The sequence below is a fragment of the Stigmatopora nigra genome, chromosome 10 (genome assembly GCF_051989575.1).
Source record: "Stigmatopora nigra isolate UIUO_SnigA chromosome 10, RoL_Snig_1.1, whole genome shotgun sequence".
NCBI lineage: Eukaryota > Metazoa > Chordata > Actinopteri > Syngnathiformes > Syngnathidae > Stigmatopora > Stigmatopora nigra.
Window position 1 is genome coordinate 15,095,066 of NC_135517.1, and position 26,291 is coordinate 15,121,356.

Here is a 26,291-nt window from a genome sequence, read left to right on the forward strand (position 1 = left end):
AAAGTTGTGGAGTCCTGGGTTCAAATCCACGTCATTTGCATCTGTGTGGGGTTTGCATGTTCTCCCCGGACCTGCGTGGGTTTCTTCCGGGTACTCCAGTTTCCTACCACATTTGAAAAACATGCATGGTAGGCTAATTGAACACTCTAAATTGCCCCTAGGTATGAATGTGGGCGTTAATGGTTGTTTGTCTCCTTGTGCCCTGCGATCGGCTGGCCACCCATTCTCGGTGTCCCCAGCCTTGGGCCCAGAGTCAGCTGGGATAGGCTCCAGCTTCCTCCACGACCCAAATGATGATAAAGCGGTTCAGAAAATGATGCGATGAGATCTTCATGGAAAAAATTACAGTAATTTATTTTGCATTTCATTTAGGAAAGTAAAGGCGGCTTCACAGTTGTGGGGTTTTGGGTTCAAACCCAGGTCAGTCCTCCTGTATAGACTTTGTCTGTTCTCCCTGGCTTGGGTTTGCTCTGTGGGTACTACTCCAATTTGCACCCACATTTCAAAAACATACATGGCTGGTTGAACACACTAAATTGCCCCTCGCAATTGGGTGTGAGCGTGAATCATTGTCCATCTCTTTGTCCCCTGCGATTGGCTGGCCACCAATTCACGGTGCCCCCCGCGACCCTTCTGAAGATAAGCAGTTCAGAAAATGAATGATGAATGAATGAGATAAAGATGTATTTCACTCCATAGCAAAACATAATTTAAAACTTGGTAGTCAATTGTTTATTAATGCTCTATGGTCCCTCTAAAAGTGCTGAACTTTATTTATTTATTTTTTTAAATTTGATTTAAACTTAGAGGGAAGAATCTGTGCTGAAGCGCTGCCATGTGAGTTTATTTTCATGATTTTTCTCTTTTCTCCAATCTCCTGGGAGAAGGAAAGGAGAGGGGGAGGGGAGACAGTAAAATGGCACCTGCACCTATTTTGCTTGACCTACAGTCTGTGGCCAGACACACTAATAGTATAGGAAGGCTAATTAGAGGAAGTCTTCAGTCAAAAAGATATTAACATGAATACAAAGGCAATCCTGTTTTTAATTTTTTTTTCAGAAAACATGGCACAAATTTTAAACAAACTCTTGATATGCGTCATTAGGTCACAAAGCAATGAAACAGGTAATAATATAGAAGAAAACATATTTCTGATAGATTGTTGGTAATGAATGCCAATATGGGTTCATGCATTCCAATCGTTTACTTATTATATATATATATATATATATATATATATATATATATATATATATATATATATATATATATATATATATATATATATATATATATATATATATATATATATATATATATATATATATATATATATATATATATATATATATATATATATATATATATATATATTCATATATATATATATATATATATATATATATATATATATATATATATATATATATATATATATATATAGATAGATATATATATATATATATATATATAGATATATATATATGTATGTATATATATAGATATATATATATATATATATATATATATATATATATATATATATATATATATATATATATATATATATATATATATATATATATATATATATATATATATATATATATATATATATATATATATATATATATATATATATATATATATATATATATATATATATATATATATATATATATATATATATATATATATATATATATAAAAACACGATGAATTAGCTTTTACTTTATAAGTCAGAAAGCATCGGAAAGCATCGTTTACTACTAACGTTAACTTATATTGTGTAATCATCCACCCCTCCCCCCCTCAAGTGAGCAGACGGTGATGGTTGGAAAGAAAGGAAGGACGGAAGAAAAAAGAATGGGAGGGAGCGCGACTGCTTGAGTCGTCCGAGGATGATGCACCAAGGTGAACTGGACAGCTCCACAATTTTTTCGTTTGTGTTTTGGCTGGGTAACTGAGCGATCAACGCTTTCCTAACCGAGTGCATCATGGACGTCTCTCCATTGTCGCTGACTTAGGGAAACACCGTGGGGTTTAAGGTAAGTAAACGAAAGCCATGCACATGCATCATTTTAGTTCACATGCATCATTTTAGTTCTAATGTTCAAAAGCCACATTTAGCGTCAGTGCGCGTCTGTAGTTTTTGGATTTACACTGGCAGAATAAATATTAAATCTGATGAGTTTGACCCTGTTACATACCTGTCAACCTCGAACCATTTGTGATCTTACCAAATTTTGTTTTCGCCCTTACATATATGTATAAATACATGGAAAATCTTACCACTTTACTTTTTTGTAAAAAATCACGAACAACAAGTGAAAATGAAAGTAAACATAAACAAGGGAACAGGAAACGGAAATCACATGGTGAAAGTGTTACAAAACGAAATGTTTATCATGATCTTTTTTTTTTAGCCAATCAGAGGCGCCGGTACATATATCACTTGGCAGACATGCGTTTTTTAGCCAATCAGAGGCGCCGGTACATATATCACTTGGCAGACATGCGTTTCCGGGAAGAAACAATGGCGGATGGTGAAAAATGGCTAGAAAGTGCCTTAATTTATTTTTTTTTCTCAAAATCACCGTTTAGCGTACCATTTTCATGTGTACAGCGTACCAATATAAAAATGGGCTTTCAGTTGTACCAATTACGGCGAGAACGTACCAGTTGACAGGTATGCTGTTAGCAGGTAACAAAGACCGAATGTCAACACCTTTTGTTATTTTATTTCAGTAAACGCAGTAGCCTAGGCCTTTAGTAGTGCTGCGTGTGAATTAATCCAACCCTCAATAAATTGGCTATAAAACGTTTAATTCCGCTACAGCTGCGACACGTAAAAAATCATCAATAATAACCTAAAAAATTGAAATGTTTTTTTATGAAAATAGACATATTTTACTCACCAAAATTTAGTTTTATATATACACAAAATCCATCCTCCTTTCTTTCCTCAAGAAGATTTCAATTACTCTGTTTTACAGATTACGCGTGCGTTTCAAGTCCATCAAGAAGTAATTTTCTATCGCCATCAAAGCTAATGCAGACGGTAATGCAGACGGGTCTGTTCTGTTGTATTTCTGGCATAAGTTTAGATTCTGTTTCAGGCTGAAAATGTCCGTTCTACAGAAGCAGTGGACACATGGATGGTCACTGTCAAACCCACTAATGTGTACAGCCGCCCAAAGCTTCATTCGTCATTATCAGCTTTCTTAGCCTGCTCCTGAAGTTTTCTGCTGAAGGAAGTCAACATCATTTTCCTGTAAAATCATCCTTGGCATACATTACATTAAGTTCTGTTCTCAGCCGAGGCAGAGCGAAAAGTGTACCGTGGCTCTGTGTTAAGATGGAGAAGGCTGCATGTGGGAAAGTTTTCAGGTATTCCCAAAACTTCTGCGGGTCGAGGAGGGAGATAAACGTCAGTCTTTCGTGTTCTTGAAATCTGGTCAATTTCTGGCAAATAATATTGTCCAGAATTCTGTCGTGGAGTTGGTGGTAGTGCGCGCGATAATCTTGCGCTTGACCTTTTCGCGCGCTTGGAGCACCCGCACTGTGTTCAGTGGCTTCGTAGATTTCCTCATATCGGCTCCTCTCGCGCTCAACTGTGTCACAAAACTCCTTTACTCTTGCAAGACAAGACTACATCCAGTTTTTTTTGTAGTATTGAAAAAAGCACGTCTGAATACTCAAAAATGCCATTAAATGTGTGACGCGAAAAAACAAAATTCTAAATCATCCAGATGTACTTTAAATCTTTCAGCACACCGCACAGACTCATTCACAATTACAGATACAAACACCTTTTATTTCCCTTCTGATCTCTTCCTCCATCACTTCAGCAATAGCAGTGATCAGGTTGGTTTGTATTTTGCCCGATGTGCTACTAATCACTTCATTAATGGACAGATGGTAATAAAACCCGGGTTTCTCTCAGCAATGAGAGAAAGACGTTCCACATCATTTCCTTTGTTTGGGGATGCAGCGCTTTCATTGTGTCCCCAAAATGAAAGTTTACAGTCTATCAAACTTTTTAAGAATTCCCTATTTTTCTTAATCTCTTCGTTGTGGCTCTTTGTTTCCCTGCGTACTTGCTCGCTGAACTGTAACTCCACTCGGGTTTCCCCAAAAGTTTTGGAGAGCACAAATTTGCAAATCCAGTGTTACTCCAAACACCATGTCGATCGGTGGCAAATAACAAGCACTCCCAGCAGTACAATTTGCAGTGTTCCTCGGAGCCTGTGAGCCAGGGGTAGCGCTCGTATTAGCGAACTGTGAAAGTGGCGGACAAACCCTTTTCTCAGTTGTAACAGGCTTGCTAGCTTCGGAGTTGACCACCCTTTATTTATCATGTAAAACAAATTCTGGAAAACTGTCTGGAAAATGGCTTTGTCAGCAAATGTGTAACCAAATCTATTTGATTTCCTCTGTCTGCCATTGTGGGTGGAGCTTGCGATCTCTGGCTGGCTCACTCTGGTTTTGGCCCGCCTACTCTATCACTAGCCAATCATAGTTGGTGAAGGCGATGAGGTATCCCTACACCTGCGAGAAGGCAAAGCCGTATCCCTATGCCTACGAGAAGGCCTTGGTGTCGGCAAATCGAATTCTGATTGGTTAAAGCAACAGCTTTATCGACGCTTTTATGCAGCAGAACCCGCAGTAATTGTGAAGGCTTTACGGCAGATTTCTGACCCTGGCAACAAATAATGGCTGAAATGTGATTGGTTAGATGCTACAATATGAAAACACATCTGGAAGCAGTGTAACCAGGTGTATCTACAAGTGTACCTACGCGTGTACCTACGCGTGTACCTACGCGTGTACCTACGCGTGTACCTACGCGTGTACCTACGCGTGTACCTACGCGTGTACCTACGCGTGTACCTACGCGTGTACCTACGCGTGTACCTACGCGTGTACCTACGCGTGTACCTACGCGTGTACCTACGCGTGTACCTACGCGTGTACCTACGCGTGTACCTACGCGTGTACCTACGCGTGTACCTACGCGTGTACCTACGCGTGTACCTACGCGTGTACCTACGCGTGTACCTACGCGTGTACCTACGCGTGTACCTACGCGTGTACCTACGCGTGTACCTACGCGTGTACCTACGCGTGTACCTACGCGTGTACCTACGCGTGTACCTACGCGTGTACCTACGCGTGTACCTACGCGTGTACCTACGCGTGTACCTACGCGTGTACCTACGCGTGTACCTACGCGTGTACCTACGCGTGTACCTACGCGTGTACCTACGCGTGTACCTACGCGTGTACCTACGCGTGTACCTACGCGTGTACCTACGCGTGTACCTACGCGTGTACCTACGCGTGTACCTACGCGTGTACCTACGCGTGTACCTACGCGTGTACCTACGCGTGTACCTACGCGTGTACCTACGCGTGTACCTACGCGTGTACCTACGCGTGTACCTACGCGTGTACCTACGCGTGTACCTACGCGTGTACCTACGCGTGTACCTACGCGTGTACCTACGCGTGTACCTACGCGTGTACCTACGCGTGTACCTACGCGTGTACCTACGCGTGTACCTACGCGTGTACCTACGCGTGTACCTACGCGTGTACCTACGCGTGTACCTACGCGTGTACCTACGCGTGTACCTACGCGTGTACCTACGCGTGTACCTACGCGTGTACCTACGCGTGTACCTACGCGTGTACCTACGCGTGTACCTACGCGTGTACCTACGCGTGTACCTACGCGTGTACCTACGCGTGTACCTACGCGTGTACCTACGCGTGTACCTACGCGTGTACCTACGCGTGTACCTACGCGTGTACCTACGCGTGTACCTACGCGTGTACCTACGCGTGTACCTACGCGTGTACCTACGCGTGTACCTACGCGTGTACCTACGCGTGTACCTACGCGTGTACCTACGCGTGTACCTACGCGTGTACCTACGCGTGTACCTACGCGTGTACCTACGCGTGTACCTACGCGTGTACCTACGCGTGTACCTACGCGTGTACCTACGCGTGTACCTACGCGTGTACCTACGCGTGTACCTACGCGTGTACCTACGCGTGTACCTACGCGTGTACCTACGCGTGTACCTACGCGTGTACCTACGCGTGTACCTACGCGTGTACCTACGCGTGTACCTACGCGTGTACCTACGCGTGTACCTACGCGTGTACCTACGCGTGTACCTACGCGTGTACCTACGCGTGTACCTACGCGTGTACCTACGCGTGTACCTACGCGTGTACCTACGCGTGTACCTACGCGTGTACCTACGCGTGTACCTACGCGTGTACCTACGCGTGTACCTACGCGTGTACCTACGCGTGTACCTACGCGTGTACCTACGCGTGTACCTACGCGTGTACCTACGCGTGTACCTACGCGTGTACCTACGCGTGTACCTACGCGTGTACCTACGCGTGTACCTACGCGTGTACCTACGCGTGTACCTACGCGTGTACCTACGCGTGTACCTACGCGTGTACCTACGCGTGTACCTACGCGTGTACCTACGCGTGTACCTACGCGTGTACCTACGCGTGTACCTACGCGTGTACCTACGCGTGTACCTACGCGTGTACCTACGCGTGTACCTACGCGTGTACCTACGCGTGTACCTACGCGTGTACCTACGCGTGTACCTACGCGTGTACCTACGCGTGTACCTACGCGTGTACCTACGCGTGTACCTACGCGTGTACCTACGCGTGTACCTACGCGTGTACCTACGCGTGTACCTACGCGTGTACCTACGCGTGTACCTACGCGTGTACCTACGCGTGTACCTACGCGTGTACCTACGCGTGTACCTACGCGTGTACCTACGCGTGTACCTACGCGTGTACCTACGCGTGTACCTACGCGTGTACCTACGCGTGTACCTACGCGTGTACCTACGCGTGTACCTACGCGTGTACCTACGCCTGTACCTACGCCTGTACCTACGCCTGTACCTACGCCTGTACCTACGCCTGTACCTACGCCTGTACCTACGCCTGTACCTACGCCTGTACCTACGCCTGTACCTACGCCTGTACCTACGCCTGTACCTACACGTGTACCTACACGTGTACCTACGCCTGTATCTACCCCTGTACCTACACGTACGAGTGTGCATCGTCCGATTCTCGTACCCTGCAATCGGCTGCCCACCGATTCAGGAGGTTCCGCGCCTCTGGCCCGGAGTGAGCTGGGATAGGTTCCATCACCCCCATGACACTAATGAGGATAAAGCGATTCAAAAAATGAGATGAAATGTATGAAATTCTTTTTAGCACATCTCCATCGAGTTGAGGTGTAACACAAGTCCTAATCACTACTACTATTACTAATACTACATCTGCATCCGATGGATATCGAACAAAATCCTCCACTACCATGGTCCACCACCACTGCTACTACTACTGTGTTCTATACAATCTTATAACCGGTACAACTAATATATGAAACACATTTTAAGATAGGCCATCTATTAAAGGTGCGCCTGATAATAGTGCGGAAATTACGATACAATATTGTTAGTATCTCTGTATACTCTTTTATGGCATGTTTTTGACTTTTCTTTATTTATAGGTGGTTGTTGAATGGGACAAAGGTGCCACTTGGCTTGGACGTACGTTACACTCTGGAAACCTTGTTAGACCTGAGTCTGGGAGAGACACATGTTCCTATCTGTGAAACCGTCAACAGCAGAGGAGCTACTCTCAAATTTGTCTGTAAGTAAATGAATGACTTTCTATTTCTAATATGCTTTTCTTAGATTCTACAACTAAAGTCCCCAAACATTGCGAATCAACTTTTTGAACACCAAATTCAATTTTAATGCACAAAATTATGATAGTACATCTGAAAAAAAAATGATTCTAACAATACGTTCGGGAGAAAAATCATGCAATTATTCAAATAATGCAAAATCTGTCTTTCCCATCTTAATATCTGACCATTTAAATATGTAAACTAAAATGCAATCACATTTGTAAATGACTTTGAAATGTAAATTAACCAATCTACTGTCTTAAAACAACAAATTGCAATAACTCCATCAACTCCAGTTCTGCACGTAGTAGCCCCTAATCTATATCTACTATAATTTCTAATCTTGTACTTGGACTAACCCCTTTAGTCACTTTTTGTACCTGACTACTTATTATATGAGACCACTTATTCATGTTGACTACTGATCTAGTTTGACAACTTATTTAAGTTAATACCTTTAGTTAATGCTTATTTATTGATTGATTTATGAATGATGCACACAATAGGATAACGCACGGCCACTTGCCAACGGGAAGTAGTATACTCCTCACATATTGGCGAGAAAGCTCTGCCACGCGTACATTTACACAAGGAAGTTGCGGCGAGATGATGTTCTCATAAACATAGGCTGTATGCTCATATATCAAAATGTGTGCCGTATCTCAAGGCAAACATTTTGATATTTGCTCTAAATTTTACTCGTATCTCAAATTGCTCGTATGTCGGGGCACTCGTATGTCAAGATATTACTGTTTGTGTGTATATATACCGTTTCACTCCCATATAAGCCAAAAATATGTTGGCTGAATCGAGGGGACGGTTTATATGCGCGTAAAAACACGGCATGCATGAAACTGCAAGTTGATGACGATGACACAATGACGTCATGACAAAATGGCGCCGTCGTGATGTCACGACAAAATGTCGCCGTCGTGACGTCACGACAAACTGGCACCGTCGTGACTTCACGACAAGATGGCGCCGTCATGACGTCACGACACAAGACAATACGCCAATATCCGGTAATTTATTTTAAAATAAAGAAAGGATAAACAGATAAAACGCTAAACGAAATGTATTTTGATGCCTATGAATATATTCTAAGGAAAAGATAAACTGTATCCTGCATAAAACGTGAAAAGACTCCCGTTCCAATCACTGCTAGCTCGGGGCACGGCCATCTTGCCGTTAAACGTGTTCAGACTGGCCAGACGTGAGTACATTTACTTGTGTCTGCTATTGCTCGTTCGGGGCACCGCAATTTCACAGTAGTTAAACATGCTCTGACCGTAGATTTTACCATGTCAGCACATCACAATAGTTTAGGCTGATCGAAGGTCTTGCGGTCGATCGTTAAAATGTAAACCTTGATACCTGCGTAATCTGTATGCTATTATTGCACCCAGAGACTTGGTGAACACTACGGGCACTATGGGCATATTTCCTGGTTGTGCTCAAGTTACTTCTTTTTTGAATTTGTCTACATGCAAACAACACCCACCTTTCGGACAACAGAAACGAAATGATTGTACATTTGTGATTATGAAATAAATGTAACTTCCGCTTTGATTTTTTATTTTACATTTATTTCTTGTTCGAAAGGGACCACTATTACAGTAACACGAACAATCAAAAAATAAATCAAGATATTTTGACATTAGAAGCAATTTGGCCGCCACATCTTAATCTTCTGGTCAGAAAATTGTAATTTATGTCATTAAAACCCATTGGGTTCTCATCAAGATAGCCTTAGACTTATTGCCCCCTTCTTGTCTCTTTTATGATAAGAAACATATGGCTTACAAAATGCCACCATTGCGTGCGCCGTGACATCATGATACAAGCGAATGCCGATAAACAGAAAAAACACTAAACTAAATTTATTTTGACGTCTATGAATGAAATTCAAGAAAAAAGTATGTATCTTGCATAAAACGTGAAAAAACTCACGTTCCCGTCACTTTACCTAGGTCCCGAGCAGCCATCTTACCTAGGGCGATGACGTTTATACCTAGTTCAACGTGCTCTGATTGGCCAGACGCGAGTTGCCTTGATTTTTAAATAAAACAAAATTCTACTTTGATTTTTGTTGTTGTATTTCTTGTTCGAAAGTGACAACTATTGGAGTAATATGAACCATTGAAAGAATTGAGATATTTTGACATTAGAAGCAATATGGCTGCCATAACACCTTAAACTTCTGGTAAGAAAATTTTAATTTGTTCTAATTAGATAGCCCTAGTTCCTCATCGAGATCCACTTATTTCTTTTTTCAAATTGAATAATTTATAAAGACAGGCATATTACATATGATATTGACCCTAATAATATGCTTTTGATTCATACAGTATTTCAGAAATACCACATTAGATATTTTTTCTTAAATGTTGTTTCATTCCTTTACCTAATCTTATGTTTTTTTTCTTCATGTCCAGTCACAGAGAACACTTGTATTTGAGATAGTAGCAGAAAAATTGCACTGCACTGAATCTCCTAGTCGGGTGGATGAAGAAGATGGAGCCCCTTTTGTCCTTGCTGGTCCTTGGATCACTTACTTTCAAGGCTTTGGGTAATTTTGTTTAATACACACAAACTCCATTTTATCTATTTTTTATGTCTACTCATCACCAACCATTTAAGCAATGGGTAAATTCAGATTTAATGATTCCTGGCTAGAATTTGCGGACTGGCTCAAACGTGTTCCTGACAATGACACTGAGGCGTACTGCACGTTGTGCAAAAGACAATTGAAGCTCGGGAATCTGTGAGTAAAGCCACGTTAAATCCAATAAACACCAGGCCTCTCTGAAATCAGCATGTGAGCCTCGTAGAATTGCCCAGTTCTATTCGTTGGCAGATACATCCACAAATGATACTTCAAATCACATACGCAACCTAATGGGCTCGACACAAACGATGAAGGCAGCAGTTTTGTGGGCACTGAACACTGTGGCGAAACACCAGTCATACAGAGCAAACGACAACATCTGGGAACTCTTCAAAGTAATGTTTTTTGACTCAACGATCGTGAAAACATTCCAGTGCGGAAGAGACAATACTACCCATATCATCTGATTTGAAGTGGCCGAGTTCATCAAGAAGGAGGCAGAGACACAAGGGAAGAAAAGGGCACATCCAGAGGAGCATGTACGAGACCTCAAAATCAAAAGGGAGAGTCTGCATAAAGTCATTGAGAGTCTTGGCAAAGACACAGGCGCGTTGATGGAGGAAGCGGAGGGCAAGGCAGGGAGCAAAATGGCCCAGCTCTTCTCTAAATCAAATGCCACGATGAGGGCTGCTAAAGACAAACTCTCTCCCAGCTTAAGAATCTGGAGATCAAAATTGCTGCCAAAACTGTCGAGCAATGAAGCATGTGAATGTGTGAATGCAATGAATGTGTGACCCGGTTGACTTTTGTCATCTACTGTTTATGGATTTATTGTATCCACTTTAGTATGTCAAAATGCTCCGGAAACGAGGCAAAGGGCAAAGCTCAACCAAGCCATGCTGTGAAAAATGGTGCACATCGTGTCTTTTAAAATATAGTTAACCTTATATCCTTCTGTAGTGGCATCAAGTGTCTTCCTCTTTTGCTGGCAAGTCAGCAAATACCTGTAAAATGCTAAAGTACTTTGATACCAGGTTGCTGCACTCAGTAACAGAAAGGGTTGTTTAATAATGCAACCCTTTAAAAAAATCAATGACTAAGTGTTCAAAGGGAGAGAGAATGTACTAGTACCAAAAAACAGAGGTTGAAAAGTATCGTATTTTGACTATACGGCGCATCGTATTTTTATCTGCAGTGTCAGTAACGAGTGCTATTTCTGTATTTTAAATGCACAAAGGACGCGCCGTTTTTTTTAGACACAGCCAGGCATGGCAAAAATACACCAGCTTAATCATGCATGCTACATCCACGCGGTAAAACACGTTTTTAAAAAGGCAACGGAGGCAAAATTGAGTTTGGTTGTACTTTATTTTGCCATTTTAGAATGTACTCACGACATCATCACCCACAAATTCATCAAAGTCCTAATTTTCTGTGTCCGAATTGAACAGTTTTCCAAATGAGTCATCGAAAACGCTGAGTTTATGAAAAGAAATGAAAATCAGACAGGCATTGTCGTCATCATTGACTTGACAAAAAGCCTAGTAGTCATCATACCCTCAGCAGCGTATGACGAAATTGTATAGTGCTTCTCCACAAGTTCGTCTTTCCAGGCAAGACATATTTATGACATTTATTAATGACATATTCATACTTGTTAGCTCTCCGCCTTGAGCGCCATCAATCCGGCGACTGCCGATGCCAACAAGAATAAGGTGGATCACTTTCCTCTCACAGTCTTTACACTTACCCTCCCTCAGTCAGCCTGTGGAAGGCAGATCCACGCCAAACAAACTTCCTGTTATTTCATTGCGACTTAGTTTCATAGAAGGGATTTGTGTTGTCGTCACGTCACGTGTTGCTGCAGGTTCAGAGTCCTGGTGGCTGTTGGGAAAAAGCTGTCCTTGAGCCTGTTTGTCCGTGCTTTGTAGGACCTGTAGCGTCTGCCAGATGGAAGCAACTGGAACAGGCCGTGTCCAGGATGATATGGGTCTCCAACAATGGACCCGGCTCTTCTGAGGTACCGGGGGTTGGCAATGTCTTCTAGTGATGGCAGAGAGCAGCCGACGATCTTCTGGGCAGTGTTTATCACCCTCTGCATGGCTTTTTTGTCTTCTGCCGTGCTTCTGGCATACCACACTGTAATGCCGTAAGTCAGGATGCTCTCCACAGTGGCTCTGTAGAAGGTTGCTAGAAGCTTGGTGTCCAATTTGTCCCTTCTCAGTACCCTGAGAAAGTTGAGTCGTTTCTGGGCCTTCTTCACTACCACTGTGGTGTTTGTAGACCAGGAAAGCCTATCCGTGACATGGACTCCCAGAAATTTGAAGGATTGGACCCTGTCTACACATACTCCGTTAATGTGGAGTGGGGCCAGGTCTGTGCTGCGCTTGCGAAAGTCCACGATAATTTCTTTAGTCTTTGTGGTATTTAGTGTAAGATTGTTCGCCGAGCACCAAAAAGACACTTAATGCAGATTAATTTTAGTCTGACATGCCAACCTCGTCTCTGTAAACCGACTCATCCCCGCCTGAGATGAGTCCGATCACAGTGGTGTCATCGGCGAATTTGATAATGGAGTTTGACTGGTGGGCTGGTGTGCAGTCGTATGTGTACAGGGAGTACAGGAGGTATACATTTGTCCAGGCGGCCACAATCCATTCGCAAATAGTAGCTAGCTAGTAGCTAGCGTAACTATTCCAGGGCTGTCTTCCATGCTTCGCAACTTTGTTGATGTCGATCGCCAGGCCACAATCCATTCGCAAATAGTAGCTAGCTAGTAACTAGCGTAACTATTCCAAGACTGTCTTCCATGCTTCGCAACTGTTGATGCCGATCGCCAGCCCACAATCCATTCGCAAATAGTAGCTAGCTAGTTGCTAGGGTAAATATTCCAAGGCTGTCTTCCATGCTTCGCAACTGTGTTGATGCCAATCGCCAGGCCACAATCCAATCGCAAATAGTAGCTAGCTAGTGGCTAGCGTAACAATTCCAAGGCTATCTTCCATGTTTCGCAACTGTGTTGATGCCGATCGCCAGGCCACAATCCATTCGCAAATAGTAGCTATCTAGTGGCTAGCGTAACAATTCCAAGGCTATCCTCCATGTTTCGCAACTGTGTTCATGCCGATCGCCAGGTCACAATCCATTGGGTGTATTGACACAAAAACTATATATATCCCAGAAGCCATTGCGCAGTACTTTAACTAGGGGGAAATAGTAGAGTCAGGGGCTGCTTGGCGTTGTTGTGCTATCGACTGATTTATTTTATTTTATCGGATTATAAGGCGCCCTGTCTATTTTTGAGAAAATGTAAGACTTTTATGTGCGCCTTATAGTCGTCAAAATATGGTATTCTTCTTTTCTTTCATTATTAGTCAGCGCTTATAATTATTTTGATTTTGGTTTTATATCTAATCCCCGTAGTGACTCTAATCCTTTTTTGTTGTAGTTAAAACTTCATGATTTTAAAAATATATATATTTGCAGGTGGTGATGTGTGTGTGTCTGGTCATGATACTGGTCCAGTCTTTGAAGAACAACCGAGCAATTTAATTTACCCAGAAGGCCTCACTGAAGGAAAAGTGGTTCTCAGCTGTCAAGCCAGGGCCAGTCCAGCTGCTTCATACAGGTAGGTAGCCTAACACAGTCACAGATTTATGATAGTATCATGACCCATGATCAAGCTGAGTTAATACCAGCTAATTGCAGCTGATGGAAACATGCAATGAAACGGGCTAAAATGTTGATGATGACCTAAAGCTTGCTACAATTTTTAGTCTTACTTGAATGTTGGGGAACATTCATAATAATTTTGCCCGACCATTCCACTTCTGCTTTAAGGACTTGAAGACTGTGTTCAACCATGTTCTGAGCTCTGGGCAGTTGTGGACCTTCAGGGCCTGCAAGTCTTTCTCTGCTGGCCTAAAAAATATTTCTGAATCACAAACTGATGTCGATTATATTTTGTCCATTAATACTTATTAATTAATTCCAAATTGTGTGTCAGCTTCCTTTAATTGCTTTCCCCCCTGGTTGCAAAGCATTTAACCCAGGGGTGTCAAACTCCCTTTGGTCTGCGTCCGAATACAGCTTAATTTGAGATCAAGCGGGCCGGAGCAGTAAACTCATTGCAAAATGACATAGAAATAACAAGCCCACTTTTTTTCCTTTGTATTAGTCACTAATACTAATAATTAGTGCAAAGAATGAGTAAATTATCAAAATGTGTATTAACAGATTTTTCCTTTTACATTACGAACAATATATTATGAACAAGAGAATAACATAAGAACATAAATAAATGTCAATTTATGTTGTCTGCACGTACTAAAACACTGCGTCCCCTAGCGGATAATACAAGAGCTACACATTTTAAAGAAAAATCATATTTGTTTATACAATGCAGCTTTCTTCACTGGGCCGTACCAAACCACCAGACGGGCCGGATCCGGCCCACGGGCCGTATGTTTGACACCCCTGATTTAACCAATCAAATTTCAGCCATTACTTGTTGCCAGGTCAGAAATCTACTTGGAGGCCTTCACAATCAGTTTTGCAGGCCCTGCAGCATAAAATAAGCGCCGATAAAACTTGCTTTAACCAATCAGATTTCGAGTTGGCGACACCAAGGCCTTCTCGCAGGCGTAGGGTAACGTCAGCATTTTGACTAACTATGATTGGCTAGTGATAGAGTAGACTTGCCAGTGCTAACAAACTATGTAGTGAGCTGCACAAGCAAATATATTGTTGTGTTGATTTAATAGCAGTTTTGTCAACCCACAATGTCTGAAGCATGAGAAGAAATTAAATTGGTTGCAGATTTACTGTCAGAGACATTTTCAGGAAGGACTGGACATCATTAATATATCGTATCTCAGATTCCTCATATGTCGGGGCACTCGTATGTCAAGGTATTACTGTATAGTTTCATAGAAAATCAATTGAACGTGAACGGTGTGTCTCGCCCATTAGGCTGAAATGTACACTCATCAAAATTACAAAACTCATAGCTACAGTTGTTTTGCTTAGACTGAAAAGGCAGAATTGTGATAGCCACCCACTTTCAGGCCCAGTTCAAACCAAATATTTCCATTGTGTACTGTGACGCTTGCACAGGTTAAGTTGGTTAAGCTTCAACATCCCTGCAACCCTTGTGTGGTTAAGCAGTAAAAATAGTCAACGAATGTATGCAACTATTCACATTTCTCTCATAGCCCATTTAATTACCCATCCTTGTTTTCAGTGGGTGGATCTCGAAAAAATATTAATGGGGTGGTAAGAGGGAGGCAAGAAATTTTTAGTGGTGGAAACATTGGGGCGGGCGTATATAAAAATGTATTGATTCTGCGGCAATGGTGTGATAGTTTGCTTCTTTTAAAAATGTTATTTGATTTGATCCTCCAGTCTATGGACCAGCAGGTCATTTCAACTTTTAAAAAACTTTACACAAAATTTCTTTTCAAAAGGTGTTTTAAGATCACGGATATAACACCCATCTTACCCTTCCAGATTTTTGGAAGCACAGCTTCGACATTGTTGTGTACTTGAACTTAATTGATATGGTTTGGGAGGGGGCGACCGGGCGTACCCTTAATTCTGCTTGGAGGAAACTTCATGGACTGGATAACCGTTTTACAAAATAAGTGAATTGGCGATGTTGAGCCCATCCTAGCAGAGCCGAAAGCCATCCACTTTGTAATACATTTTAGACTTTTACGTGTGCCATATATGTATGTGAAAATAGGCACTGCTTTGCATTTGTACCGTTTTTAATAGCTTAATAAGTGGAATTGCGATCATTAATAAGGGGAGCATTTAGCCGAGGTGGACAGGTGGTTTTTGTGAGACAGCCTATTGAATTGAATTGAATGCATTATTTGAGATAGAATGAGAGGGATGAAATAAGATTTCAGTCGAGGGTAACCATGTTCTAAAGTGAGAATCAATGCATCCGTGACAATATTTTCAAAACAAAATGACGGATAAGGAATGCATTTATTTTTTGAGGGATTTCGTACCTTGGATCTTTTTCGTATCTCGAGTCACTCATTTTCACAGAAAAAGTTTTCGTAACCTACAATTTCATGACTAAAGGCATTCGTAAGTAGAGGTATGGCTGTGCTATCACCACATACCACCACCACTGCTACTACTACTGTGTCTTATATTGCATTAGAGCTAATATAGGAAACAAATGTCAAGATAAGCGATTCATTGAAGGTGCGCCTAACAATGAGCCTTATAATTCAGAACATATAGTACAATATTGTGAGTATCTCCATATACTTTTTTATGGCATTTTTAAAATTTATTCTATGACTTATAGGTGGTTGTTGAATGGGACGGAGGTGCCACTCGGCTTAGACCTTCGCTACACTCTGGTTGCTGGAAACCTGGTCATCAGCAGACCAGAGTCTGGTAGAGACACAGGTTCCTATCAGTGTTTAGCCATCAACCGCTGTGGAACTATCATCAGCAGAGCAGCTAACCTCAAGTTTGGCTGTAAGTAAATGAAGGACTTTTCTGTTACGTTTTCTTTATATTCAAATACAGAGGTGGCCAACTCTGGTCCTCGAGAGCCACTATCTGGTCTTTTTTCCAGATCTCTCTCCTCTACCACACCTGAATCAGATGATCAACTTATCAGCACGCTGTCCAGAAGCTTGATGCTGATCCCGATTATTTAATTCAGATGTGTTGTTGGAGGGAGATATGGAATACATACCGGATAGTGGCTCTTGACAACCGGAGTTGGCCACCCCTGTTCTACAACTAAGATAACCAAACAATGTGTTACGTCTTTGGGGAGTTGAACGCGCGTTCGGTCGAACAGGTGTTCCTTCGGACGGGCGTTCCTTCGGACGGGCGTTCCTTCGGACGGGCGTTCCTTCGGACGGGCGTTCCTTCGGACGGGCGTTCCTTCGGACGGGCGTTGCTTCGGACGGGCGTTCCTTCGGACGGGCGTTCCGTCGGACGGGCGTTCCTTCGGACGGGCGTTCCTTCGGACGGGCGTTCCTTCGGACGGGCGTTCCTTCGGACGGGCGTTCCTTCGGACGGGCGTTCCTTCGGACGGGCGTTCCTTCGGACGGGCGTTCCTTCGGACGGGCGTTCCTTCGGACGGGCGTTCCTTCGGACGGGCGTTCCTTCGGACGGGCGTTCCTTCGGACGGGCGTTCCTTCGGACGGGCGTTCCTTCGGACGGGCGTTCCTTCGGACGGGCGTTCCTTCGGACGGGCGTTCCTTCGGACGGGCGTTCCTTCGGACGGGCGTTCCTTCGAACGGACGTTTGGTCGACGGGTTCGCCGCCGGACATTTGGTCGAAAGGACGTGTGGTCGCCGGGTTCGCTCGCTGTCAAATTATAGTCATGAGGGACAGAGAGAGAGAGACAACCAGGTAATCTCTCGCTCTCAAATTTATAATCGTGACAGAGTGTGAGTTTGTAATTGCATTGACAATGTAAGAGCATTTATATCTAAATTTTGAATATCAAAATTATCAATAAGAGCACTCACAGATTATATTAACTTCGGTGTTGAGAACATTGTACCTTCCAAGAAGGTCCTTTGTTTCTCCAACAATAATGCGTGGATCACCAGGGATCTAAGGGCCCTCCTGAACAAGAAGAAGAGGGTTTTTAGGTATGGGGAGACAGAGAGTCTTAAAATGGTCCAGAAGGAGCTGAAGAGAGGGATAGGGAAGGGAAAGACAATCTACAGGACGAAGCTAGAGAACCAACTCCGGAGAGGCAACAATGAGAGAGACCCGGAGTCCGGAGACAGGGAGTGGGCCAATGAATTGAATCAGTTCTTTAACAGATTCAGGAGTACAGTGGAGTCATCAAAGCCTTTGTTGACTGGTGTAGGCAAAACCCCCTCTACATCAACACCAGTAAGACAAAGGAGATGGTCATCGACTTTCCATGCTGAAACTCGTAACCAGAAGACACCCTTGCCCTAGGACCTGGAAGAAACAAAAAAAACATATATAATTTTTTAATACGGGTGACCCTACTTTGCATTTTTTTTATGTCTGGTCCACATTAACCGCAATATTAGAGGGATTACTGTATACATGTAAATATGTAAGATTATAGCCGACGGCTTAGAGAGTAGCTTGTTTCCTTCTGGAAACCTATGAGAGTCCTGGCGGTGTCATCAGAAAGTAAAAGGTAAAGGTGGAACAAGGAAGTGCCGAATCGTATTCAGGAAAACAAATCAGTTAAGAAGTTACAAGAATTATGGAAACTATAGGGCTAACCAACGTGCTCAATACATACAAGGTACCACAGTGATCCCTCGATTTTTGCTACTGTATTTATTCCCATATAAAGCGCCTGCACGTATAAGCCGCACCCCTAAAATTGCCTTAAACTTGTTTAATTTTACAATTTCTCACGTATAAGCCTCCACCTCATTCTCAATTTTCACCTCTATATTTATGGTTTTAATAAGGAGTACAAATGTGTTACTTTGAAGGGAAAATCTTGAGACAAATCATCACGTTGTATTTCTGGAATAAATCAAAAGCATATTATTAGGGTCAATATCATAAGTAAAGAAGTCAAGAAATATGTCTATCTTGATGAGAACCCAATGATTTTTAAATGACATAAATTGCAATTACCTCACCAGAAGTTTAAGATGAGTCATATTGAAAGTTTTGTGCCGATTTCTCAAAGTTCCAAGTCCACATTAATCTTTATCGCCGTCATTGTTTTGGGGTAAATTAAACATCCACTTCGCTCCTCCGGGCCAGCCTTGTTACCCGCCCAGAGAGCTCTATTTTCAGGTAAGAGCAATGACGTCAGCCCACTACCCGAACTTAAGAGGAAACTCAATTTCCACTTTTCTCCTCTGCGGCGTCTCGCCATCTTAGCTGCCCAGAGAGCAGGATGAAGGCAACGTCGTCCGCTCTAACGTCGCTTGGAGCTTGCACTTTGACACATTTCAGAGAAATTCCTCATTAGCTCTGCGACCACGAGGCTCCTGGCCGTCCAGTCCCCTTAGCAAGTTCTATTTTCGGCTAAAGTCGATCGCAGTTTCCGTAAAGTTGCCCAGGGCTCGCATTTCTGGAAAAAAATCCACCCTCACCGTGGCTTCCTTCCATCCAGTTCGCTAAGCGTGCTCTATTTAGGGTGTTATGTTTAGAGGCTTCAATACTTAATTTCTCACAATCCAATGATAGCTCGCAAACTCACTGGAATGTCCAGTGCTTGAGGAGCGCATAAAAAATGTTAAATCGTGGGAGGCAGAATACATGCCTATAGAGGTAAAAGGAAAACATCTGTATAGAAATTGTTACGGACTGCGGAAGGTGGGCGAGTGGTCTGAAGCAAGTAGCGAGAAACATTGAGTGAATAAGTGACACGTTTATTAGAATGTGGGGGTTTGCCAGGTGAAGTGGTGGCGACCAACGTAAAGATAAACATGGATGCCTAACAGTTGGCAGTTAGAGGGTGTCACAGAAAGCTAAGGTATCCGACAGTGGGCGTGCAAATCAGGTCTTGGAAGCAAAAGAAAGATTATGAGACGATGGTCAAAATAGAAATGATTAGTAACCGAGAATAAACTGACGGGTAAACCAGACAAGTTGATCAGGCGACGTGGTGGAGCATCCACTGGGTTTTTAAAGCTGGCTGATGGTAATCGCTATTAGCTGTTGCATCTGAAGTCTGACCTGTAAGCAGGCAAACCCCCTCTCAGGAGGACTGGGCAGAGGCTCCAATAATATTAATAATCGGACATAGGCTTTGTCATCATCATTGACTCGACAAAAGCCTAATTGTCATTATACCCAGCTGGGTATGACAAAATTGGTAAATTTATTAAACAAATTTCTGGTCGAAAGTGTGGCAGTAATAAAATAATATAATCAATGAAGGCACTATAAAACTTCTTACAAGTTTTTATTTCAACTAAATTCTTACTTTTGTTTCCACACAAGTGTTTTTCTTTAATGCAAGTAATATTTTGTACCATAGATTTTCAATTTCATTTGAATACATTTTTTCATTCATATTTATTTTTCATTTAAAGAACAATGAGAGCACCAAAAAGTTTTTTTTTCGCCAATTTGCTATTTGAAAACAGTAATTGCTAGGATCAGACAAGAAAAATTACATTATTGCATTTTCAGTTGTTTAATCCGGTATTTTCATTTCTGCATTAATCTTGATATTAAGAAACATTTTATTGTTGAAGGACGTAATTTTTTGGCAGTTTTTCTGTTGATTTTTTTCTTCATGAAAAGACTGAAGGAAGCATACAGGTATATCCCTTTTTAAATTTACTAATGAAAAAGGCATGTCATTTTCTCTTAAAAGAAACTGGAAAAGACTGACAGAGCCATAAAATATGGGATTTTTCATTCAGCCATTAAATAATATTTAGTACAGTGTGTTGGGTCTTGGTTCAAAAGGCTATTTAAAATTATTTCATGATGTTTTAATATACATTCAACCAGCTGTGTAGGATTTTTCATACGATGCCATGTCTTTGAATTTGAGTAATTGTGACATTGTAAACTAGATTTATGAAGTATGTTGGAGATGGTAATCTTTGTTGTTTTTCTGTATGATGCATGTTTTCTGTAGACCTTCACGACTTTCCTCCAGACAGCAGGAGTCCTCTGACAGCTTATGAAGGCCTTGGAACATTTCTAGCATGCCAGCCACCTCTGCATTATCCAGGTATAATTTTAATATTAAACCATTGTCATGCAAATTACACACTTACAAAAATACAGAATTACTTACTTGAACATTAAGTAAATTCACACTATGTATAATATATAATATAATAAATATAATATATTATATTAATCGGATATATGCTTTGTCATCATCATTGACTCAACAAACAACAACTAAAGCCTAATTGTCATCATACCCAGATGATGAATGACGAAATTGTTAGTGGTTCTCCATAAGGTGCGTTTTTTTTTTGTTGCGAAAGACCTAAATAAGTGATCATTTCTGACTCGTAATTTGGATACATCGCATCACCCCCCAAGCGGATCACTTACGTCTCACTGTCTTTCACTTACCTTCAGTCAACTAGTAGGAGGCAGATCACCGCCCAACATCTTTTCATATTAAATATAGATAAGTTATTACACAGAAGGGATTGTGTGTCGTGTTACCGCAAGTTTAGAGTCCTGATGGATGTGGGGGAAAAACTGTCCTTAAGCCTATTTGTCCGTACTTTGTGGGACCTCTAGCGTCTGCCAGAGGGCAGCAGCTGGAACAGATTATGATCAGGTTGGTACGGGTCCCCGATGATGTTCCTGGCACTGCTGAGGTAACGAGGGCGGGTAATGTCTTCCAGTGAGGGCAGAAAGCAGCCGACGATCTTCTGGGCAGTGTTAATCCATTTCTGCATGGCCTTTTTCTCTGCTGCTGTGCTTCCAGCGTACCACACTGTGATTCAGGATGCCAGGATGCTCTCCACAATGGGTCTATAGAAGGTTACCAGAAGCTTAGTGTCCAAGTTGTCCCTCCTGAGTACCGTGTGGAAATTGAGTCGTTTCTGGGCCTACTTCACTAATGCCGTGGTGTTTGTAGACCAGGAGAGCTTATCTGTGATGTGGACCCCTAGGAATTGAAAGGACTGGACCCTGTCCACACACCATACTCCATTTATGAGTGGGACCAGTTTTGTGCTGTGTTTGCGAAAGTCCAGGATTATTTCATTAGTTTTTGTGGTGTTCAGTGTGAGATTGTTCACCGAGCACCACAAAGACAGTTTGTTGACCTCATCTCTGTAGGCCAACTCATCCCCTCCTGAGATGACTCCGACCACAGTGGTGTCATTAGCAAATTTGATGATGGAGTTAGACTGGTGGGTTGGTGAACAGTCGTATGTGTACAGAGAGTACAGAAGAGGACTCAGTACACAGCCTTGGGGGGAGCCAGTGTTCAGTGCAATGGAGGAAGAGAGGGGGGGACCATGTCTATCAGTTTGTGGTTGGCTAAGAAGTTCTTTATCTAGCAGCAGATGGAAGAGGATAGTCCAAGGTGGGAAAGTTTGTCAGTCAGAATGTCTGGTAGTGTTGAAGGCTGAACTATAGTCAATGAAAAGCATCCTCATGTAATTCCCATGGTGTTCCAGGTGGCTCAGTGCTGTCTGTAGAGCATTGACAATAGCATCCTCAGTGGACATGCTTGCTCTATAGGCAAACTGGTGAGGGTCAACTGAGGGAGGGATTGTATTCCTGATATGGCGGTCGACTAACTTTTCAAAGCAGGGACAGGGATAATGGTGGCAGATTTCTGGCAGGATGGAATGATAGAATGTTGCAGGGAGCCATTGACATTTTTTTGTGAAAACCCCAGCCAGCTGGTCAGCACAGGCTTTGAGCACCTTCCCAGGTACTTCGTCAGGGTCACCAGCATTCCTGGTGTTCACAGACAGCATTAACAGTCTCACTACCTGTTCCTGAAATTTCATTGTACTGCTGCAAGGTGGGGTGGGGGTCTGATTTGTCAGTCTCAAAGCAGACAAAGAAACGGTTCAGATCCTCAGCTAGTGAGGCATCTGCGTGAACAGATGTATTATTGTTATTGTAATTGGTAATACGTCGTATTCCCTGCCACATCTTCTTTGGGTTATTTCCTGTGAAGTGCTCCTCAATTTTCTTTATATATGCTGCCTTGGCCTTTTTAATGCCTCTCTTCAGCTCTGCTCTGGCAGCGCTGTATTGTACCTTGTCCCCTGATCTGAAGGCGGTGTTCTGGCATTTTATGAGTTCCTGTGTCTCCTTGGCCATCCACGGTTTTTGGTTAGGAAAACCCTGTATCAGTTTATTAACTGACTTTGTCCATGCAGTTTTTGATGTAGGAAAGTACAGTGTCCGTGTAGTCCTGGAGGTCGTGGTGTTCGAAAACTTAGTTAGTGTAGGAAAAACAGTCCTGCAGCTGAGAAAGGGCGTCCTCGGCCCACGTTTTTTATTATCTTTATTTGTGGCATTGTTAGCCTCCGGAGTGGAGTGTAAGCGGGGGTGAGGGACAGGCAGAGATGGTCTGATCCAGCCAGGTGAGGGAGGGAAGTGGCTTTATAAGCATGTTTGATATTAGAATAAACATCGTCAAGAGTTTTGTCTCCTCTAGTGTGACACTTCACGTACTGAATAAACTTAGGCAGAACAGTCTTTAAACACGCTTTGTTGAAGTCACCAGCGACAATAGAGTACAGCCGTTAGCCGGAGGTTAAGTGCCGTGTTGATGTTGGCATCCAGAGGATTATAGATCGCCATCACTATGATGGCCGTTATAGTCATATGTGGGCCTGCTCCGTATTGCCAATAGCTCCAGGGAGCAGTTAGTGTTAATGATCTTACTGTCGCAACACCATTCATTGTCTATAAACACGCAAAGTCCCCCTCCTTTGCTTTTGCCTGTTAATTCTTTTGAATGATCGTTTCGAAGTAGCGTTGGGCTAGCTAGCGATACCACGTCGTCAGGGATTTGCGGGTGTAGCCACGTTTCCGCCATGAGAATAATGTTACAGTTCCTAACAAAGCTATTGGTAGCAATCTCAAGTTCCAACTCATCCATTTTGTGGGTGATGGATCTGGCGAAGATACTCGGAACCGGTGCTCTGTGTGGTTGTTGTTTTAGCTTAGCAGGCAGGCCCGCCCGCCATCCGCGCTTTTGCTTTCTCTCTTTGCCGCCTCCGACGTACTCCGAGTGGGCTGACCATCCACGGAGATCCCGGAGGTCACAATGTCCTCGGGGATATCGTAGTCTCCGTTGGTAGTCTGTTGTGAATTTGGATATACTGTTCCCTCGGTTATCGCGGTTATTGGGGTAATATTTTTATTTTTTTTCCCCAAAAAATCTGTGAAGCTCTGAGTCCGCAGTGGCTAAACCACGAAGTGGCGAGGGAACACTGTATCGCATCTCCTTCCGAGAGTAGTTAAATCCTGGCGACTGTAATATAACAGACGACACCAAACTGGAGAGCATAGTGCCGTTGTGTACGTGCGTGCCGCCATCTTAGGAATCCAAATATATATGTATATTGCTTGTATATCAGCATTTTGCTTGATCAGTGATAAAAACTATCTTTTCTTTTTACAGCTTTATCCTACCGATGGCTACTCAATGAGTTTCCCAACTTCATAAAGAAAGATGATAGTCGTTGGTTTGTTTCCCAGGTAACCGGTAATCTTTACCTTGCCAAAGCGGAGCCCAACGATACTGGAAACTACTTCTGCTTCACTACCATCAACATGGAAATTAGTACAAAGAGTACATTCAGCAAAGCTAACCAACTCACTGTTTTAGCAGAAGGTAAGATGAAACCTCAATGTCTTGCTGACACTCTTGCAGTAGTTGCCACTCCATACATTACAAAGCCTGCAAAGTATTATTTCAACACAGTCGAAAACTTTGACACAGTGGACCGAGCATTGCAGAAGAACTGCGACCATATTATCATCTTCCTCCCCCACCTCTTTTTATACCAAAAATCGATGCCTGGTTCTCGTCCGAATTCATGACATTCAACAATGGCAAAGTTCTTCTGGTCGGCCCAAAATGTACTTCATCCAAAGTTAGCAGTGTCTCCATCTCGGTCAAACATTCCTTTTGTTTCCCCTATCAATTGACTCGTGACCGGGCGTTTGGGCGCCGGCCTTTTGGTCGCCGGTCTTTTGGTCCCCAGTCAAATGTACTTAGATATTAAACTCTCTCTCTTGGATATTAAACTCTCTCTCTCTTAGATATTAAACTCTCTCTCTTATATATTAAACTCTCTCGCTTAGTTTTTAAACTCTCTCTCGTGTATATAATTTTGAGAGCTGGCTTCAACAGTAAACTCTGTCACCATTTGACCGGCGACCAAATGCACCCAATTGACTCCACCCTTCCCTATCTCATCTGATCTCCGCTTTGATCCTCAGCCTGGTTATCTCGAGCTTCAACAGGTCAAAATCAGAATTTAATTCAAACTGTTCTTTCTCAAGTTATTCTTGATCTTTCACCTCCAAATCGGTCTGACCTCGTCCACATCCCCATTTCAACTAAAATCATCTCTCATAGCCTTCCTCCTCTGACCACGTCATGTCTTAACACCATGGAAAGCTGGGTCTCCGTTTACTCTGCTCCCCAACTTTGAACTCTGCAACTGCAATTTTGATATTCACAACTCACCATGTCTTTCCACTTTAAAGTGCAAAGTCAAAACTCACTTCTTTAAGATTGCCTACTCACTTAAGATGTGCAATGAATTTTGTGTGTTTTTGTTTTAATACTATTTTTGTATCATTATCATTATTGATTTTAAAAAAGAAGTTTCACTTTCCTTCAGGGTCTGACAGGTGCTTCCAAATGTATTGTATTATTACTACATTTAGATGTACAGCACTTGCTGTGAATTTGAATTGAATGCCTTTATTGACATTTTACAAATACAATGTCATTTAAAGCTTCACCTTACAGTGCACTCATAACAAATTGGGAAGCAACTGTCCCTGAGTCTGTTTGTTTTGGATGGTATGATTCCATAGCGCCTGCCAGAGGGCAGCAGGACCATCCTTATATGTTATACACATTTACTGGCACAAAATGCTCTCAGAATTGATTTATATTTCAAATTCAATGGTTTAAGTGCTCTAGCAAGAAACCAATCCATATTATTTCAAAATTTCTATACATCACTAGATCTATACAGAAAACAGTTATAAATTCAAATGCACTGCTGGTTTGACTTTAGCCAATCCAAAGAAGTCAGCGCCAAGCATCAAAGTAGGCTTCCCAGCTGAGACCTACACCCTTGCTGGACACACTGCCCATTTAGAGTGCTTCGCCTATGGAAAGTAAGTTGAAAAATGTTTTAATCCCATGCCTTTCACTCGGGTAACTTACTATCAGGGTTATTTTGAAAATATACCTAACATCTAGCAAAATATCCAGAAAATGAATGT

General features: G+C 42.4%; 1 protein-coding gene across 2 annotated transcripts in view; it reads left to right on the forward strand.

Annotated features, from left to right (window-relative positions):
* The first annotated feature begins 1,815 nt into the window (after nucleotides 1–1,815).
* The window catches only part of cntn2 (contactin 2), a 64,667-nt gene continuing 40,191 nt past the window's right edge, over nucleotides 1,816–26,291 (forward strand). For both annotated transcript variants that reach the window (XM_077726297.1, XM_077726298.1), the window contains exons 1-8: nucleotides 1,816–2,048; nucleotides 7,577–7,719; nucleotides 10,195–10,328; nucleotides 13,854–13,995; nucleotides 16,693–16,868; nucleotides 20,959–21,054; nucleotides 24,445–24,657; nucleotides 26,081–26,183. In XM_077726297.1, the coding sequence (XP_077582423.1) occupies nucleotides 10,265–10,328; nucleotides 13,854–13,995; nucleotides 16,693–16,868; nucleotides 20,959–21,054; nucleotides 24,445–24,657; nucleotides 26,081–26,183 (794 nt within the window). In that variant the 5' untranslated portion in view covers nucleotides 1,816–2,048; nucleotides 7,577–7,719; nucleotides 10,195–10,264. The remainder of the gene's footprint in view (nucleotides 2,049–7,576; nucleotides 7,720–10,194; nucleotides 10,329–13,853; nucleotides 13,996–16,692; nucleotides 16,869–20,958; nucleotides 21,055–24,444; nucleotides 24,658–26,080; nucleotides 26,184–26,291) is intronic.